Genomic DNA, 16580 nt, shown 5'->3' on the forward strand with positions numbered 1-16580 from the left:
GCTCTCCCGCCGTTGTCAAGTTATTGCGCTCTCTGTGTGCATCTTCCGCTCCAGAGAAGCCCATTTGACGTTTTCCTCATTGCCTAGCACTGCATACCAAAAGCGCCTGAAAGTAAACGCCACCACGCCGCTACTATAGCTACTATAGAGATAGAGCGAGAACCTGTTGTATCACTTTCGCTCGCGAGGCTGGCAAGCACCAAGTGGTGAATTTGGCAACTTTCATTCATTCAATCGGATATTGCCTACCGAAGGGCGACGACGATCAACACGGGGTTTCTACTCAGCTGGAGGCAGAATATTTCACGGTTATCAACATTATTTGCTATCGTTCGATTACTGTGATCTAAAGTGAAAGGAGTGCCGTTCGGTTCGGGGGCTGATAAGAAATTATCTAACCGTGGTTAGTTAACCCACCCGCTAGGTTTCTTCCCAGGCAGCAAGGAGCGAAGTGAAAATTTGATTCTGTAGAGTGATTCTATAGTGTTGTGTGTTATATAATACCAGGCGCAAAACAAACGGAGTAGCAAAAAAAAACAGTGGAAGGATTTCGTCCGTGCGTAGGCTAGAAGAACCACACGGATAATTTTCTCTGTTGGTTGGAATGCCAATGTGCTGTGATTGAAGGGTGAAGTAGTTAGTTTACGCAAAACTTCCTGTGTGGGCAGCATTTAAGGTGAAAGGAACAGCTAAACATTCTGGTGAAGGATGCTCTAAGCCAGCGGTTCTCAACCTGGGGTACGCGTACCCCTGGGGGTACTCGAAAGCCTTCAGGGGGTACGCGAAAAATTAATTAGTAATGGCGGACAAAGCAATTCTTCTTTATAATACTTCATTTGTTGTTCAATCTTGCTTTTTAAAATATGAATGTAGCAATCAAACAAACCAAAGTTCCATTTGAAACCTGAACTAGACTACCACAACATGATCTACCACTACTCTCTCCCACTCTGCGAGAACATTCCAAGCCAGGGGGTACAATCGATAAGAAAAATATCGCCAAGGGGTACGCGAACAAAAAAAGGTTGAGAACCGCTGCTTTAAGCGAAAAGTTGGTCGAGGAGATTTTTCTATTGAAGTATTGTTTGCACCGACGGAATTTGTTATCCTCTGTTTTCGGTTCTGCACCAGTGTTTGAGATTAGGCCAATTTATGTTGTTATATCTTTTTATTCTGTATACGACTTTGGTTTTCCGTGGAACTTTTTAATGCTCATTAGTTATTATTTCGTTAACTTTCCTAATACGGACACAAGCAGGTAATATCAACGCAATTAGGTGAAAAAATTGTCACGTGCCTGAGTTGATGGGGTATTTATTGCCCGCAAATTGTGTTAAAATGTGCCAAAGTTATGCGCCACAAAAGCACACCAATTGCGAGCAGCAAACCAGAGACGCAGCAGTAAGGCGATGCTAAATTGATACCAGCGTTCAGTAGCCCCGAAGAGTAGTAAAGTAGTAAACAAATGGGCACACATTGACGGTATTACTGAGGCGTTCACCCGGATAAACGCCTGCAAGCAGGCTAATGGCGGAGGAAGATTGCGTCTTCTCGGGATGCTCTATCTTCCGGACGACAAGGAAGTCTGACGGTGGCTTTTTTACCCAGGAATTGATATTGACAGAAACAATCGTTGGATGACTTTTAACTCTTCCTTTAAAGGGCCATTGAGTGGAATCGACAGCTATTGTAGGAGTTAACGGGGTAAAATCACATGCTGAAAAATGAGTGATTTTTGAAAGTGGAACTAAACTGTAGTTAGTTCTATAGTTTGTGAAATTTTATCAGTTATAACATTTAGTGGTATACAGCGAATTGATTTACTAAATATGACACTACACAACTTTGTTAGCACAAGGCGCTGATACCCCGTCTTATGTTTTCGATTGAGGCTTTTTACTGCAGACGGACATCCGATTGGTTTGTCTTATTTGCATTTCAATTGAACGGAAAGGTTGTTGCTCTCCTGTTAACCAAAGGTTAACATCATTGACCATTAAATTGAAGAAATTATTATATCATTATTATTATATTATAATAATGCTAATTTATTACTTATTCAGAAAACGCAATGCCTGTAACTGGTTTACCAAATAGTGATTTTATTGACTCAACAATGCTATTTTGGTAAAAGTGAACTCAGTACTCATGCATTTTCGGATTTTTTGTTTTTAAACAACTGAATATTTAAGAAGTAATAAAAAAACAATTTTTCTCTTTAAATAAATTGAATTTGATGGACTATCAATTAAGATAGATTGAAATCTTCACGAAGCAATCAAGACGTAATAATTGACTTTCTAATTAATCTTATCTCATTCACGTATGTTAAAGATGCATTTATATCTTTACTAGAAGTTTTTTTTTCCAAAGTTTATGACAAAACCGAATGAATAGAACTCTATTTGGTTTCATTTGATTACCGTTCGGTCGATCTCAATTTGGTTTAATGAACAAGGTCAAAAATAGCTTTGAATTTTTTGTTTGTAATTTCCTGGTAAACCATTGGTGTTAGGTACATGATTGATGTGGTACAAAAAAGGATCATGGTTCTGCGAGAACCTTCAGACTCTGCATAAGGTAACGCGACTGCAAAAAGCGATGTTCAAAGATCATACGAGTGGTCTGTCCATAGATCAAACGAATGGCCTCGAGCAATTAAAAAACGAAAATCTGACACTACCGTCAGACCGTCACTACAATATGACGCTGGAGGTTCTTATGAACACCCACTTCCCTGGCTCGGTAATGACCTCTGGATTTTAAACTCCGAAGAGCTACAAAACCACGGATTCAGACGCACGAAGCCATATGACTCAGACTGGGCACTAAACTCTTTTGAGCCTATAAAGCAATCAGGACCGAACGGCATTTTACCAACCTTCGTGCGAAAATCGCACAAGGCCATCATGGCCGAACTCATCAGAATTTTACGAGCTTGCTTCACTCTGGGTCATATTTTGGACGGCAATCTAGTTACAGTAAGCATGCACTTAACGTTCTATAGCACGCATCAAAGTCGAACGCCGCGACCGGCGTCGAACAACTACGAGATCCCATAATTGCCTAGGGATTCGCGCAGCCGCTGGAAGCGGTACCACCAACGGAAGAGCAGCTTGACGCAGGCTCTCTTGAAGATGGCATACGATGGAGGAACATCAGATCCGCCATAAGCAGCACGGCATTAGGTTCAGCCGCCCTGAACCGAAAACGACTGGTTTGACGGCGAATGCAAACAGTTAGTAGAGAAGAAGAATGCAGCACGGGCGGAAATGCTGTAGAGTGCGAATGTGGAACGATATAAACGTGCGCGGAACAGGCAGAACACGGTCCTTCGAAGAAAAAAGCGCCAACCAAAGAAACGAGATCAAAACAGGCGACAGGCTGGATTTTAGCAACTATCGTGCAATCACGTTGCTAAGCGCTGCTCAGAAGGTACTCTCCCAACTTTTACGCCGCTGCCTATCACTTATTGCTAAGGAATTCGTGGGGCAGTACCAGGCGGGATTCATCGGACGACGAATGAACCACGAGTTTCATCAGTTGCTGGGGGAATCCACTATAATCCACACGGCTAAAATCAGAAGGCTACGGTGGGCTGGACATGTCGTAGGGATATCGCACGGAAGCCAAGTCAAACTAGTTCTGGATAACGACCCAATAGAAATGCGACGTTGTGGCACGCAACGTGCACGATAGATCGACCAAGTGTAAGGAGATCTCAGCAACCTGCAAGAGTACCGACGAGCAACCATGGATCGAGTACAATGACGTCGGCTCTCAGATACAGCAAAGGTCACACAGGCCTTCATCTGTTTGGTAACGTAAGGTAGGCATGTCTGATACCACTTTGTCTGATACTCGATGTCTGATACCTAGCCGCCATCATGAGGTCAAAGTAAAAAGCAAAGCAAAGCCTTGGTGCTACATCCCAATTTGGAACTCGACCTTCTGTTTTTATTATACACAGACTTCGCAGCCAACTGTTTAGTGTACAGGACAATTGCGAGGCTTACGCTACGATCCTACTGACACTAACAGTCTTCTCCCGAGCCGAGACTCGAACCTACGACGACTGGCTTGTTAGACTGGCCTAACCTCGGGACCAGCTGGGAGAGCTGAGGTCAAAGTGTATTGCCAAAATATCATGGCGGTATGAACAGCGTTGTACGTGATTTCTGCGTAGTCGTCTCGGATCTTTTCTATTACATTCAAGAGACTTGGCTGGATTCACACATTTGTGTGTGGTGTGTGACAATAACTATATGGTCCTCGTGGTTCTGGGGTTAGCGATGTTGGTCGACTAGCTCTCCCACACGGTTGTGATGTCGGGTTCAATTCCCGATCAGGTCGAGGATCTTTTCGAGCTGGAAATTTTCTCGATTCAGCACTGGGGCACGGTGTATCGTTGAACTTATCCAACAACATGCAAAATGTGCCAAAAATAGTATCGATAACATATTCTCTTTATTAATCTAGTTGAGACCGATATTTGCCCTCCAAGCTAGCGTGCGTCATTGTTTTGATGTTTGTGTGACAATAACTACGAGGTTTTTCGCTGTGTTAGGAGAAATTGCGATATACTCCTCTATGGCATTCAACAGAAAAAGGGCATACATCCCACAGGACATCTGTCAACTTTTTTACAAGAAATCCGCCAGTGTATTTACCTAGGTGACACTGAGCGATCATCACGTCGAGCGTGCCGCCAGTAATTTTTCACTGTCCGGGCAAACTTTGAACAACTTTCATTTAGAAGCTACGATGATTTCCAGGGCTTGCAGCAAAATCAAATCTTTCTTCGACAAGGGACCTGACGTGATTCCGTCGGCGTTTCTCAAAACTCATATTGAAACTATGGTATCTCCTCAGTGGAATGTTTTCCAACTATCTGTCGTTTTCGGTATTTTCCGTCCTGCTGAAAATTAGGTTACATGTACCCAGTACACGAGAAAGGAAACAAACACGTTGTGAACAATTATCGTGGCATCACCTCGCTTTGTGCTTACTGTAAGCCTTGTACTGACCAACATGAATTTACAGTCAATCGCTCCACTGCATCACTGCTAGTAGACACCCAGACGGTTGTTATTTCCACCGATTTGACAGCCGCCTCCCGTAAACTGGACCACCGCATAACCATCGCAAGACTTTACAAGCTTGGGATTAAAGAGAACCTCTTACACCGGTCGCCGTCTATATATTGCTATCGAGGATTTCAAATCTTCTCATTGTGATGCTACGAACACCGCAGGGAAATCACTTAGGTCCGCTTATCTTCCTTCTATTTTACCAACGTGAACTTAGTTTTTAAAGGACCATAGCTGTCTTACGCGAATGACCAGAAACTTCATCCTCAAGTTCACACAATCGAAGACTATTGCTTCCTTCAACGTCAGCTAAATTATTTTTCCGATTGGTGTCAAAGGAAACCGTGCGGATGTTATTTTATCAAAATGCTCGAATATTTTATTTTCGCGAAAAACAGACCAAACATTTCAAATGAGCCTTGCTAGGAACTGAAATTAGTGCATAAATTAAGTTTAAGACATGGGAGTACTTTTTTATTCCTAGCTCCCTTTCAAGCCTCACATTTCGTTTGCTGTCGATAAAGCCTCTAGAGTTTTGAAATTATCTTCAGGACCGCTAAAGAATTTACGGATAACTACTGCCTCAAATCATTGTATTGTGCATCATCTCGCTCTATATTATAGTACTGCTCAGTCCTCAGGTCCTCTCATTACAACAATGGTGAGGAAAGGATTGATTTTCGTAAACTGCCATAAACGTATCGCTTTCGTTCACCAAGCTACAAAAGTCACTGCATAATAATCCACATACTACAGACTATTTCGAAAAACACATCCTTTTATTAGGTAATATTCAAAGGACAGGCAATCAAAATATATCCTCAGGATGGAGTTCTCCTTTTCCTATTATGGTCAATAGTGGTTGGTTGTTGTTTTCACAAAACAGCTGGAAAGGAGGACCTCCCAACCCAACTTTTCAAAGTTAGGAGTAAACAGCTGTTGCTTGCAATACAACGGCTTATCTTGAAGGTTGGGGAAAAGTACAAATTATGTAGGTACCTAGTTGAATGGACTCATTTTGCCAAACTCGATTGCAGCCGTTATCATTTCTTAATGCTGTATATAAGGTTCTCTTCCACATCCCGTTTCGTATACTGGAGCCGTTGCAAGAAGCCTTTGTTGGAGAGTACTAGTGTGGTATCCAGGAAGGGCGATCCACAACGGGCTAAATATTCACCTTGCGTCAAATCCTTGACAAGTTCAGAGAAGTAAACTTGCAGACTCATATTTGTTCATAGGCTTCAAGACGGCATACGATTCAGTTAAGCGCAACGAGTTATGGTAGATAAGGTTTTAGCACGGTTTCCCAACAAAACTAATTAACTTGATTCACATGCCACCCTCGACGATTTTTCATCATGCGCCAGGATAGCGGGCGTAGTCTCGGACCCGAACGTAGAGTTGAACGGTCTGAAGTAAGGTGACGGGCTCTCGAACCTGGCGTTTAACATTGCCTTGGAAGATGTAGTACGGAGAGCTGACGTCCAAAAAAGCAGTACCATTTTACCTAAGTCTCACATACTTTCTAGCTTTGGGTTTAATATTGATTTCGTCGGTATCAATCGCAAAGCTGTGGAAGCGGCATTAATGCCTTTTAAGAGAAGCAGCGAATTTGACTCATGTTTAACTCTATCAAAACAAAATACATGATGACTAGTTGAGAACGTAGAAGTTTGTCGAGTCTTGGTATTGAGATTGTGATAGATGGGGGTATCTATTGTAAACGACGCCTGTTTTCAGAACTTGACCAATCTTCACCGTTGGCCCAAAGCTTCCCGGACTCACTCTTCGAACCGACTTCTCAAGGACTTAGCCCACGGACAGATCCCCCACGATCAATAGAAATTCGGATACGGATAGATAAGAGGTCTAACTCAGTTGATTGCTCATTTACGACTAACTCAATTATACTAAGGGGTATATATTTAATTTTATACTGTATCTTTGTATGGGTAATATCAGAGCCCGCTGCCCGATAGCACAAGCTTCAAAATTGTTTATACTATGAAGTAGTCGTTGAATTTGGGCACCTTGGTACTCTTGTGACGTATGACAATGATATTAGCTGCAAAAGGACCTTTTACGGTTTTTTTTTTACTGTGTGGACTCATCACTGCGACCAGAGACATTTTATCTATTGTGATATTACCCAGATGTTTCCTGTACTCCGCACTTCAGAACGGGTGACAACTAAAAATCTGGATTTTTGCGGCTCTTTTTCTCCACACGCTCAGAGAGAAATGAAAATCTGCATGTGAAAGCTCCATCTTTCCTCTTCATGCCAGTATGTTTTGTTTTGTTCATGCATGCTTAGTTCGATTCAAAATGGTGGCGCAACAAGGAGCACTCCGCGAGTGCATTGAACGGTTTGCTATGAACTGCACAACAATTTTGACAAAAAGTTCATGGTAAACCATTTTGGAAGCGAAAATCTTCCGGTTTCTTTTGTATATGGTTTCCTGCAGCCCTCAACTATAATCCGCCAGGATGATTGTGTAAGACCGGCCAGGGTAGTGAACAGAAAAGTACTCTTTCCTTTTTGTCAAATCATGGTTCAAGCCTAGTGGTTTGGCTATCAATCAGAATATATACCAGAACAAATGTTTGAACAACATTATGATTCCATTTCTCCAAAATACCATACAGATGAAAAGTATGTGTTTTGGCCAGAGAAAATATCACAGTATATAAAAAAAAAACCAAAAAGGTTCTGAACAACCACTCGACTCCATTTGTACCCCAAATACGCAACCCTACGAATCCACCTCATTGTCGTCCAGTCGAAGATTTCGTTGGGATTTTAAGTTCCTCCGGAGCAAAAATGACTGGAAATCGACGAACTGCGAACAGTTAACCCTTTATAAGGCCGTGAAAACTAAGCAAGGAATCGACATAAACTTTAATAAAACGTATTCCTTACAGAAAGAACAACACAAATGTACTTTTGTTAGAAAATTCGCTATTGAAAAAATTCGTGGCAATATAGTTGCTACTGCCCGTTAACCCCAAAAACGATGGAAGCAATTTTTTTGCTGCTGCATTGTAAGCTTGATTTTTTGAAATTATAAGAAATGGAAAATCATAGTAATTAGAATGTAACAGTAGGACTTTATTTATTTTGCATGGAAAAGATCAAAGTAAAGGATTTTTCAAGTGGTATCCAGAAAAAAAATTTAGGAAAAAATTTGTCGTCCAATACACCATGTATTTTAACGAAAAATCTGCATAGTCTAATACAGTGGGTCCTGAATAGAATGTTCCTGGTGGAAAACTTACCAATTTGTTGGATTTTCACCAAAATAAAAATAAATTTCCTAAAGTCGGTCTAAAATCGCGGTTTGTTCACATAAAAATGATCCCAAAATCAATATTGTACACTTCAAGCAGTCCTAGAAAAAACTGAAGTGTTCTAAAACACATTTAGAAGTCTTTGGTTAAGCCAAATTTAAAAACAATATTCTTAGTGCAGCGAAAAAAATAAATTTTGTTGGTAGCAATATGCAATATCTGCACAATGGTCCAGAAACCAAATTTAGGGGGAAATTTGTGTCTAGAGCTCTATAGCAACATTTTAAAGAAAAACTTTCTTCTACAAAGTTGTTACATATGATAAAGCGCTCATTTAAAAATTATCAAAAATTAGGGTGACCAACATTTTCGATGCAATCTAGTATCTAACTTTTTTATCTTTGTAGATAGAAGAAAAATTTGTTCTACAATGTCATAGTTCCATTAATTTTAAGTAACTTTGTAAAAAAAGATTTTCTCTATCTTTGAAAACAACCGATTTATATTGAAAAAACATATTTTACGCTCTAACTTTTTTATTTCAAGTTTCATCTCAAAACTGCCTTTGAACGACTTTTAGAGCTTTTTAAGAGAAACAATTTGCAATGCTGACATCGTAGCTATCTCAATTTTACTCAAAGTTATTAATATTTTTCATCAAAAAATATGCGTTTCTCATTTGTATGTCATTCATTTTGGGACAAACATAAAAATATCTCTTGGTCTCATTTTGAAGGGCATACCTGACTCTATAAATGGAGGAACTTTCAGAGATATGTTATTTTTTAAATTTGAGTAAATTCAATTTAAAAACAAGACGAAAATTTCAATAATTTTATACATTATGCATATAAAATCACCCAGATTTGAATTATGGTATTTTTTTTTATAACCAGACGTAATTACCTTTAATTTGACCTAAAAAGATCGAAAATCGATCAACTGGTTCAAAAGTTATGAATTTTTTTAAAATTAAATACATCGAACACAGTCATTTTTTATGGTCACCCTATTTCGAAGTTGGTCACGCAAAATGCTTCAATTGTGCTCGAAATAGCAGGGATGCATCTATGTTGAAAATAATCAAACCCATATTGTTTCGTTGGGTTGTTAAGGGGACTAGCTCCGAAATAGGGTGACCATAAAAAACGGCTATATTCGATGTATTTTATTTAAAAAATTCATAACTTTTGAACTACTTGATCGATTTTTGATCTTTTTGGGTCAAATTAAAGGTGATTACGTCTAGTTATAAGAAAAAATACCAAAAAATAAATCTGGGTGCTTTTATATGCATAATGTATAAAATTATTGAAATTTTCGTCTTGTTTTTAAATTGAATTTACTCAAATTTAAAAAATAACATATCTCTGAAAGTTCCTCCATTTATAGAGTCAGGTATGCCCTTCAAAATGAGACCAAGAGATATTTTTTATGTTTTTTTTATTTACGATGTCAGCATTGCAAATTGTTTCTCTTAAAAAGCTCTAAAAGTCGTTCAAAGGCAGTTTTGAGATGAAACTTGAAATAAAAAAGTTAGAGCGTAAAATATGTTTTTTCAATATAAATCGGTTGTTTTCAAAGATAGAGAAAATCTTTTTTTTACAAAGCTACTTAAAATTAATGGAACTATGACATTGTAAAACAAATTTTTCTTCTATCTACAAAGATAAAAAAGTTAGATACTAGATTGCATCGAAAATGTTGGTCACCCTAATTTTTGATAATGTTTAAATGAGCGCTTTATCATATGTAACAACTTTGTAGAAAAAAGTTTTCTCTAAAATGTTGCTATAGAGCTCTAGACCCAAATTTCCCCCTAAATTCGGTTTCTGGACCATTGTGCACTGCCTTATAAAGGGTTAATCGGTAGAATCAAGAGATGCATTCGAAAAGCGAACTTGAAGGCTGTACAACGCTCTTGTTCCGGCATCATGAGAAAGCTTCGTCGAAAGGCTGGTAACGGACTTTTTTCAAATGTTCACTATTTTTTGTTAATTCACAATAAATGTATCTTCATGAGAAATGAATCAGTTTTTTTTTTAAGTTCATCCACCTTTTTTTGACAGCAGCAGAAAAAAAAATCCATATTTTTAGTTGTCACCCGTTACTTGTCGATCAACACACGCTACAAGGCCGTCGATTGTCACCTGCTGACGATCTAAAGCTGTTTGCAAAAATTAAAGTTATTGGTATTTAGCGGCTGATGCACGGACAACCGAATGCAATTGAATGCCGACAAATGTTTAATGATAACATTCTCCTTGAAGCCTAGTCCACTGACTTTCTACTACAACTGCAATGCAAAAACTGTGTCGAGGAATAGAAAGTACTGCTGGACATAAAGCTAACGTTCAAGCAACACATGACATTCACCGTGGAAGAAACTTGGGATCATCAATACATATCGCTCTTCATCCAGAGTCCGCGTAATCCGTGTGAACCCGCTGGCAAACAGCTGTTTTCGGATGTCACGACTCTGGTTTCGCTCTTAGTGGGGACCACGCTAGAATCAACAGTGACTACATCCATTGACGAAGCTCACGATCTCGTTGTCCAGCCCCGGCCAATACACGAAGCTGTGTGTCATCGCCTTCACTCGTTGTATGCTTGGGTGGCCCTTATGGAGTTGAGTGAGACACCGCCTTCGAAAAATAGTCAGAATTACTAGTCTGTCCTCGAATATAATGCTGACAGAGCTTCTTGACGATCGTAGTACTGAGCCAACTTTTGATCTTTGACCTTGATTTGGGCCTGCCATCGTGGATAAAACAATCAACTTTTCTAAGAAACTCGTCGGATGCTGTCACTTTCTTAATCATGCTGAACTGAGAGGCGGTTGGTTGGTACTATTTCAATGATAACGTCCTCATTAAGCTTGGTGTGTTGGTTAATGAGGCGGGACAATACGTCAGCGTTGTCGGTGTGTTGAATTTATCGGTCTGAACGTACTCAATGGAGAAATCTTAAGACAGCAGCGATAGTACCTACCACTGGAGTTGATTGGTAATGTAGACCGGGATTCTCTTTTTGGACTCGAAAATCCTCAGTAGAAGCTGATGATCGGTATGAAGGGGGAACCGTCTCCCGAGGATGTAGGATGATATGTGAGTAGCGCTGTTCAACCTGTGTAAGCACTCGAGATGCATGCGGGACCACTTCCACGTAGCCATCTAGGTACTTGTGGCCGATTGTTGCCTCAATACCGATGGAGGAGGCGTCCGCCGAGACGACTAATACTTATCTTGGATCATAGTGCACTAGAAGAAGCTCCGACGACAGGATTTCATTGAATTTGTTGAAAACCTGCTGGCTGGACGAACATTTATCCAGCTGAATTGTGAATCCGAATTCTACGAGCCGCTGAAGCACTGATGTAGATTGCGCTGATGTTTGGCGGCATCCTTGCCACCCACAACCATGTCGTCGAGGTAACCTGTGGTACACGGCAGATCTGGAATGCGCCCGGAGCAGCCTGTATTGATACAGGCGATCTGACTAAACACAGTGCAAATGGAAAGCATTGAGATGATGTCTTGCTACTGCGGGTGTGGATACTGATTGTGACTGGAGCCGGTTATTCAAACCGGTTGAATAATCCCACAGAGTCAAATGTTACCACTCGTCTCAGGCACCACGACTATTGGAGCTGCCCATTAGGAATATTCAACTCGTGGAATGATCTGCAGACACTCTTGTCGGACGAGTTCTTTGTCGACTGTCGGCAGAATAGCGTACGAAACCGGACGAAAAATGGGCTTGCACGACTCTTTCAGCAAAAGTTGTTCTTAGGTTTTGAAGCATAGCCCCAGCGTCAGTGGACATTTTCGGATACGCCTTCTGCAGACATGCTTTACCAATGCTAGTATCACCTACGAAGTTGCAAAAGTTGTCCATCGACCATCGGTAATGACCAGAGCTGGAACTTTTCGATGAGATCGATGCCGACGAGATTCTGAGGATTGCTCACGAATTGACACATAAGATCCGGCAGTTTGAGTCGTTGTAACACCTGTTGGTTGTCCGATACGGTCCAACACTTACCCGAACACAATGGTTATATCCGACACTGTATCAAACTGTAGTCGTACGAGGATGCTATTCATTTTGACTCACGCATAACTATGCTTGCACTCGACGCTACTAACCGATGGTGATGGCTTCGATGGTCGCTTTGCACTGGCATACCGGCCCTCCTCGTGACCAAGTTGCTTGCAGTTAGTGCACTTGTGACTTTTAAAACTGTAGTGGTTCGGAAAGTTCATCGCACTACAGTTCCAGCATGTTGATGATAAGCACTTGCGCCCCTCTTATGGTCTTGATGACGGCCTCGGACGTTCTCTGGATCGCTTTCTGAACTGGTACTGGAAATTCCCCTTCATAGCTTGAACCTGGCCGGTGGGATCCTCAATAACCGCTGTGTCATACTAAAGATAGTCGCCATTTTAATCCCCACGTTGTAGCTTCGACTTTGACGCTGCAAGAAAATCTGCGAACAAACACTGCAAATGTAAACATTAATAAGGCAGATAATTCAGACGCGCATAATGTTGGCTCTGCTGCCAGAACATCTCCGAAACACTGGCATTTGACCAGTTACACCAAAAATAGAGTAGATCGATCCAAAATCGTAAAGCAATGTTAGTTTAAAAGCAAAAAGTAACGGTTAGGTACTAATTTGAACCCAAAATCGATTGCAATTTTCTTTACTTTTAACAACATTTTCGTATTGTTTGTTTTTTTTCTGTACTCAAATTGTTCCTTTAACTCATGAAATATATCAGTTTCTAGTAAACTTACTATCTATCAACCTACTTACAAGCACTATTAGTATCAGAGATTGACACTACCGCACAAAACTTTCAATTTAGCACAATGTACGATTTGATGTTCTAAGCAAGGCTCGACGCACAGTTTAGCACAAGCACACTCTGCACCGGCACTAACAAGAACCACCTTCTTAAGGCAATGCAACACACATATTTGCACCATTAGCACCACCAACGCTCACCGTAGAAACCGTGTTAGGATTTCGCAGCATTTGTGTTGCATTCAGTGCACCTTGTCCCCATACGTGCATGCGAGAACACGTAGTCCGTGAACGGTTCGTAGTGATCAAGCGTTGAAGTTTTGGAACTGTCCCGCATCCGTCGGCGTAGAATCGACACACACACACACAGAATTCGGTGTGCCCATAATGGCCAACACGGCGCATTTATTTCGCAGACAAAGCTCCCGGGATCTGATCCAGCAGGCGACGGTTCGAAGCTTGGATGAGCTTGAGCTGAGGGTAAGTTTCCGTCTGTTTTTCGCTCTCAAGTAGGCTAGGTCTTGGATAACAACCACTGGTTAAGTGTCAATGTAACAGGATGCCATTGCCCTCATTTGTTCAGCAAGATCGCTGGCACCGAGAGCGTATGGAAGCAACCCGCAAGGCCGCACTGAATTCCTGCTGTTGGAAAGAAATTTACTCCTTACAGGATGAAATTCGCAGAAAAACGACCGAACTGCAAGAAAAGACCGGTTACGGAAAGCATCGTAGAGACAACTTGAAAAACTACTCCCCGGCATGGCCGGAAAAGTTGCCCGTAACTTCGTCTCAAGTGGTTGGACGATTCGTGTTACGTCCCCTGGAGCGAGTGGAAATTGCACATCCAAGACCTAGCATTTTTAGTTCCTTTCCTGTGACTCATACGAAATAAATTGTTTGTTACGATGTGCTTAGAATTAAAACTGTGTTTGTTTTCATTCCTTTCTTCGCATCCCTCTTTCTCATAGGAACTGCGAAGTCGACTAGTCCGGGCAGAGAATGGAAACCGCAATGTGGTATACGGGGCGACTAATCAGGCCTTTGTGGCCGACATTGATCCACCGATGGGTAGGATTCTGGACTTGGGACCGAGTTCAGCGCCACCCACCGCAACAGGACCGATTGGGAAGCTGTCTACCCAAACTTCCGTTATCGATCAGGTCGTTGAAGAGAGTGTGGTTCCGGAGCGACAGGATGATGAACGGGAAAGTTGGGACAGCAAGTGGACCTTTCTGCTGGCAACCATCGGGTGCGTAATCATTTTTAATCGACAAATTCAAACAGGTTTTAAAATATTTTATATTATTTTTACAGATACGCGGTTGGTTTGGGAAATGTTTGGAGATTCCCCTATCTGGCACAGAAAAACGGAGGAGGAGCTTTTCTCGTTCCGTACTTTGTAATGTTGCTGCTGCAAGGTATTCCCATCTTTTACCTGGAGCTGGCGATCGGACAGCGTCTCAGAAAAGGTGCCATCGGAGTTTGGCATGAAGTGTCCGCCTATCTGGGCGGAATCGGAATCTCGTCCGCCTTCGTGAGCTACATTGTGGCGCTGTACTACAATACGATCATCGCGTGGTGTTTAATTTATCTGCTGCATAGCTTCGAATCGCCACTTCCGTGGGCCGAATGTCCCAAGCGGTTTTACAAGAACTTCACGTACGACATAGAGCCCGAGTGCGTGGTTTCGTCTCCCACCAAGTATTACTGGTATCGGGAAACACTGATGGCATCGCCAAGCGTTAACGAACCGGAGGAGGTGAATTACAATGTGGCCATTGCGTTGATTACAGCTTGGTTTTTGGTGTACATGTGTATGGTCCAAGGTATAACCGAATCGAGCAAGATCGTCTACGTGACGGCAATCTTCCCGTACGCGGTGTTGATCATATTCTTCTTCCGAGGAATCACTCTGAAGGGTATTCTTATCGAGCTCACAGTGGTTAGTAAATAATTCAACTCTATTTTTTCAGGAGCCTCGGACGGAGTGCTGCACCTATTCACCCCCCGTTGGGAATCGATCCTCGAGCCGGTGGTGTGGCTGGAAGCCGGAACGCAAATCTTTTTTTCGCTGGGGCTCGCTTTCGGTGGACTAATTGCGTTCAGCTCGTACAATCCAGCCAACAATAACTGTTATCGAGACGCACTGGTGGTGTCCTTCACCAACTGCAGTACTTCCATGTTTGCTGGCGTGGTCGTGTTTTCGGTCATCGGGTTTAAGGTAAGTTTCTGGATTCAAATAATAGTCCCTATAACACTTCCTTCATTTCAGGCAACTTCGATATTTGACTCTTGCATGGAGGAACGAACCGCACTTCTGGCGGCGAACAAAACTTTTAATCTGCCGGTTTGTGACCTGCAGAAGGAACTCGAAAACGTAAACGAACCATCTACCTCCATGTTGTAGCCGTTGTAATGTTCAGTGTTAATTGTGAACATGTGTATGTGTTACTTGCTGGCCGACCCTTCTGCGGTCAATCTATTCTATATTCCATTTGTTCGCTCGTAGTAGAAGTAGTTAGAACGAGAAAAAATTGTAGTTTTCCTTCTAGTTGTACATATTCCAAACAAAGACTTCAAAACTCAGTGAGACATTTGACTACCTATTTTTACAGAGTGCCTCTGGAACTGGTTTAGCGTTCATAATTTTCACCGAAGCCATCAATCAGTTTCCTGCAGCCCAATTCTGGGCGGTCCTCTTCTTTCTGATGCTGTTCACGCTTGGAATTGACTCTCAGTTCGGCACGCTGGAGGGAGTCACGACCTCGCTAGTGGACATGAAACTATTTCCGAATCTACCGAAGGAAGTTATTACCGGGGTAACGAAAACATTGTGGAAACAAAACACGATTGTTAACGCTTATATAATCCACAGGGGTTGTGCTTCTCCTGCTGTGTTCTATCGATGTGCTTCGCTAATGGAGCAGGCAGCTACATCTTCCAGCTTATGGACAGTTTTGCCGGTAATTACACTCTGCTAATTATTGCATTCTGCGAATGCGTTGGCGTCAGCTACATCTACGGACTGAAAAGGTTAGTATATGGCTTTTGAACCATTTTCAACTGAGTAAAACTCATTGTAGATTCGCTGACGACATTGAACTAATGACTGGTTCCCGGCCGGGTCTCTACTGGCTGTTGTGTTGGAAGTATTTATCCCCGATTGCGATGTTGACCATTCTGGTAGCCTCCTTCGTGGAGCTGGCCTCGGAAGGTAGCAGCTATCCAGGCTGGAATGAACTGACCGGCAACACCGATCGTCTCGAGTGGCCTCACTGGTGCATCGTGGTCGCGATCCTACTGATTATGGTGTCAATTTTGTGGATTCCCGGTGTCGCCATCTGTCGGTGAGTTATATCATAAAATTTGCTGCCGTTGAAGCAAAACGCCTG

General features: G+C 41.8%; 1 protein-coding gene across 14 annotated transcripts in view; it reads left to right on the forward strand.

Moving 5' to 3' along the window:
* Nucleotides 1-218: 218 nt before the first annotated feature.
* Nucleotides 219-16580, forward strand: part of LOC129718154 (sodium-dependent neutral amino acid transporter B(0)AT3) — a 29159-nt gene continuing 12797 nt past the window's right edge. Inside the window, exons 1-9 of one of the 14 annotated variants that reach the window (XM_055668596.1) lie at nt 219-701; nt 13163-13668; nt 14157-14437; nt 14503-15107; nt 15162-15409; nt 15461-15565; nt 15804-16007; nt 16064-16221; nt 16272-16535. In XM_055668596.1, coding sequence (XP_055524571.1) covers nt 13576-13668; nt 14157-14437; nt 14503-15107; nt 15162-15409; nt 15461-15565; nt 15804-16007; nt 16064-16221; nt 16272-16535 — 1958 coding nt within the window. In that variant the 5' untranslated portion in view covers nt 219-701; nt 13163-13575. The remainder of the gene's footprint in view (nt 702-13162; nt 13669-14156; nt 14438-14502; nt 15108-15161; nt 15410-15460; nt 15566-15803; nt 16008-16063; nt 16222-16271; nt 16536-16580) is intronic. The other 13 variants (XM_055668595.1, XM_055668600.1, XM_055668602.1 and 10 more) reach the window with 13 other exon arrangements.

The sequence above is a fragment of the Wyeomyia smithii genome, chromosome 1 (assembly GCF_029784165.1).
Source record: "Wyeomyia smithii strain HCP4-BCI-WySm-NY-G18 chromosome 1, ASM2978416v1, whole genome shotgun sequence".
In the NCBI taxonomy this organism is placed as follows: Eukaryota; Metazoa; Arthropoda; class Insecta; order Diptera; family Culicidae; genus Wyeomyia; species Wyeomyia smithii.